We start from the raw sequence: 1,992 nt of genomic DNA, 5'->3' as shown, positions 1-1,992 counted from the left end.
GCGATGGAAATGCTCTTTTTACTGACAGAGTGGGTGGCTCTTAAAAGAGCCTTTGGGTTAGTAGAGCAGTCCAAATGCGCTGTTTACTTGGAGCTGGTGTACTTGGTTACGGCCTTGGTGCCCTCGGACACGGCGTGTTTGGCAAGTTCACCGGGGAGTAGCAGGCGCACGGCGGTCTGGATCTCCCTAGAGGTGATGGTAGAACGCTTGTTGTAGTGGGCCAGGCGAGAGGACTCTCCGGCGATACGCTCGAAGATGTCGTTCACGAACGAGTTCATGATTCCCATGGCCTTGGAGGAGATGCCGGTGTCGGGGTGGACCTGCTTCAGGACCTTGTACACGTAGATGGCGTAACTCTCCTTCCTGGACTTTCTGCGCTTCTTGCCGCCCTTCCCTGCGGTCTTGGTGACGGCTTTCTTGGAGCCCTTCTTGGGCGCTGACTTTGCTGGCTCGGGCATGATGATGTCTCGTTGCTTCTCAGAAACGAATGAGGGGGTGAAGGGCGCTTACCCGTCTTATGAAGAGGAAGCTAATCAAAGTCGGCGGCCGTGGACACTCCCCTGCTTGCTCGTAGGCGCCCCTGCTATTTGCCCAGTGGAGCTCTAGCGCTCAAAAGAGCCTTCCGCTCAGAGGCTAGCTTCCCGAACAAAGACAATTGAGGGCGCGCGCGCGGGTCCTCACCCCCTCCCTCCTCTCTATAGCCTATGCTCTGTGACCGATGGGGAATTGTGTGTTTCAAAAGGGGGGCCTGAATAGTTGTCCGAATGGCACGATTGTTGTGCCACATAATGCTGGTGATAGAATTGCCCACGTTGGCACCGTCAGACATAGGGCTCCCATTTTGGACTGTGTGTGTGTGTGTGTGTGTGTGTGTGTGCGCGCGCGCGAACGCTGTCCCCCTCTTTTCGAGCCACATCTACCGACGGGTGGTGGTTTTATGTTGTCCAAATGCCACTATTGCTTGACCCAAAATAACAACGTCACTACACTTTGCCACTGTCAGATATAGGCCTCCCTCTGTGCGCTAAAACGGGAAGGGACATTAGAATCCGCTATTTAATACTCCCTGTCCACTCGAAGTGGCTCATACTTTCCTATCAAATAGCATACGGAAGAAAAGAAAAAAACACTATATGGAATGGGCCCTTTTGAAGCGGATGTGGGTGGCTCTTAAAAGAGCCTTTGGGTTCGAGTCGGGGTGTTGAGGTTCCGAAGAGAGTGCGTTTAACCGCCGAAACCGTACAGGGTGCGTCCCTGTCGTTTCAGAGCGTAGACCACGTCCATGGCGGTAACGGTCTTCCTCTTGGCGTGCTCGGTGTAGGTGACTGCGTCACGGATCACGTTCTCCAGGAACACCTTTAGGACACCGCGGGTCTCCTCATAGATCAGACCGGAAATACGCTTCACGCCGCCGCGGCGAGCCAGACGTCGGATAGCGGGTTTGGTGATTCCCTGGATGTTATCGCGGAGAACTTTTCGGTGACGCTTGGCGCCTCCTTTTCCAAGTCCCTTGCCGCCTTTGCCTCTTCCAGACATGGTGTGTTCGCTAGTTGAGTTCAAGTGAATGAATGACTTCAGCGCCGGTGCGTGGTGCGCTATTATCTGCGTTTGGTCGACCTGATTGAGGCCATCGGCACAGAAAGCGCGCCTCTGTGATATGTTCGGAGGCGTTGCAAAGGGGAGGGCGCTCGTTCTAGGGGACTAGGGAGGAGCGATTACAAAGGTGACGTGAAAGCAACTACCGTGCGCGGGAAACATACTCCAATACTGATATAGGCTATGTGGAACACAAGGCCAAACGGTGACAACTGGGAGATCAGCTAGTACACTGTGTCCCTGTCCTCATATTGTTGTTGTTGTTGTTGTTGTTGTTGTTGTTGTTGTTGTTGTTGTTGTTGTTGTTGTTGTTGCACCTGATTTTACTCATTGAGGACTTGCTAATTAGGTGACAGGTTGTTCAGTCAGCTGTGGCTCTCCAGGGCTACAAGAAAA

At 53.3% G+C, this 1,992-nt stretch overlaps 2 protein-coding genes across 2 annotated transcripts; both read right to left on the bottom strand.

The window, feature by feature from the left end:
- Window positions 1–83: 83 nt before the first annotated feature.
- Window positions 84–458, bottom strand: LOC311130398 (histone H2B; the record flags this gene model as incomplete). Its single annotated transcript, XM_084163124.1, has 1 exon — window positions 84–458. The coding sequence occupies one exon, from the start codon at window positions 456–458 to the stop codon at window positions 84–86; it is 375 nt and encodes a 124-aa protein (XP_084019250.1).
- Window positions 459–1,224: 766 nt separating this feature from the next.
- On the bottom strand, window positions 1,225–1,536 carry LOC311130449 (histone H4; the record flags this gene model as incomplete). Its single annotated transcript, XM_084163175.1, has 1 exon — window positions 1,225–1,536. The coding sequence occupies one exon, from the start codon at window positions 1,534–1,536 to the stop codon at window positions 1,225–1,227; it is 312 nt and encodes a 103-aa protein (XP_084019301.1).
- Between the last annotated feature and the right edge of the window lie 456 nt (window positions 1,537–1,992).

Source organism: Coregonus lavaretus, assembly GCF_964263955.1.
Source record: "Coregonus lavaretus genome assembly, chromosome: 6".
Taxonomy (NCBI): domain Eukaryota; kingdom Metazoa; phylum Chordata; class Actinopteri; order Salmoniformes; family Salmonidae; genus Coregonus; species Coregonus lavaretus.
The sequence above is the reverse complement of the archived record's forward strand: the minus strand, read 5'-3'. Positions and strand labels throughout refer to the sequence as shown.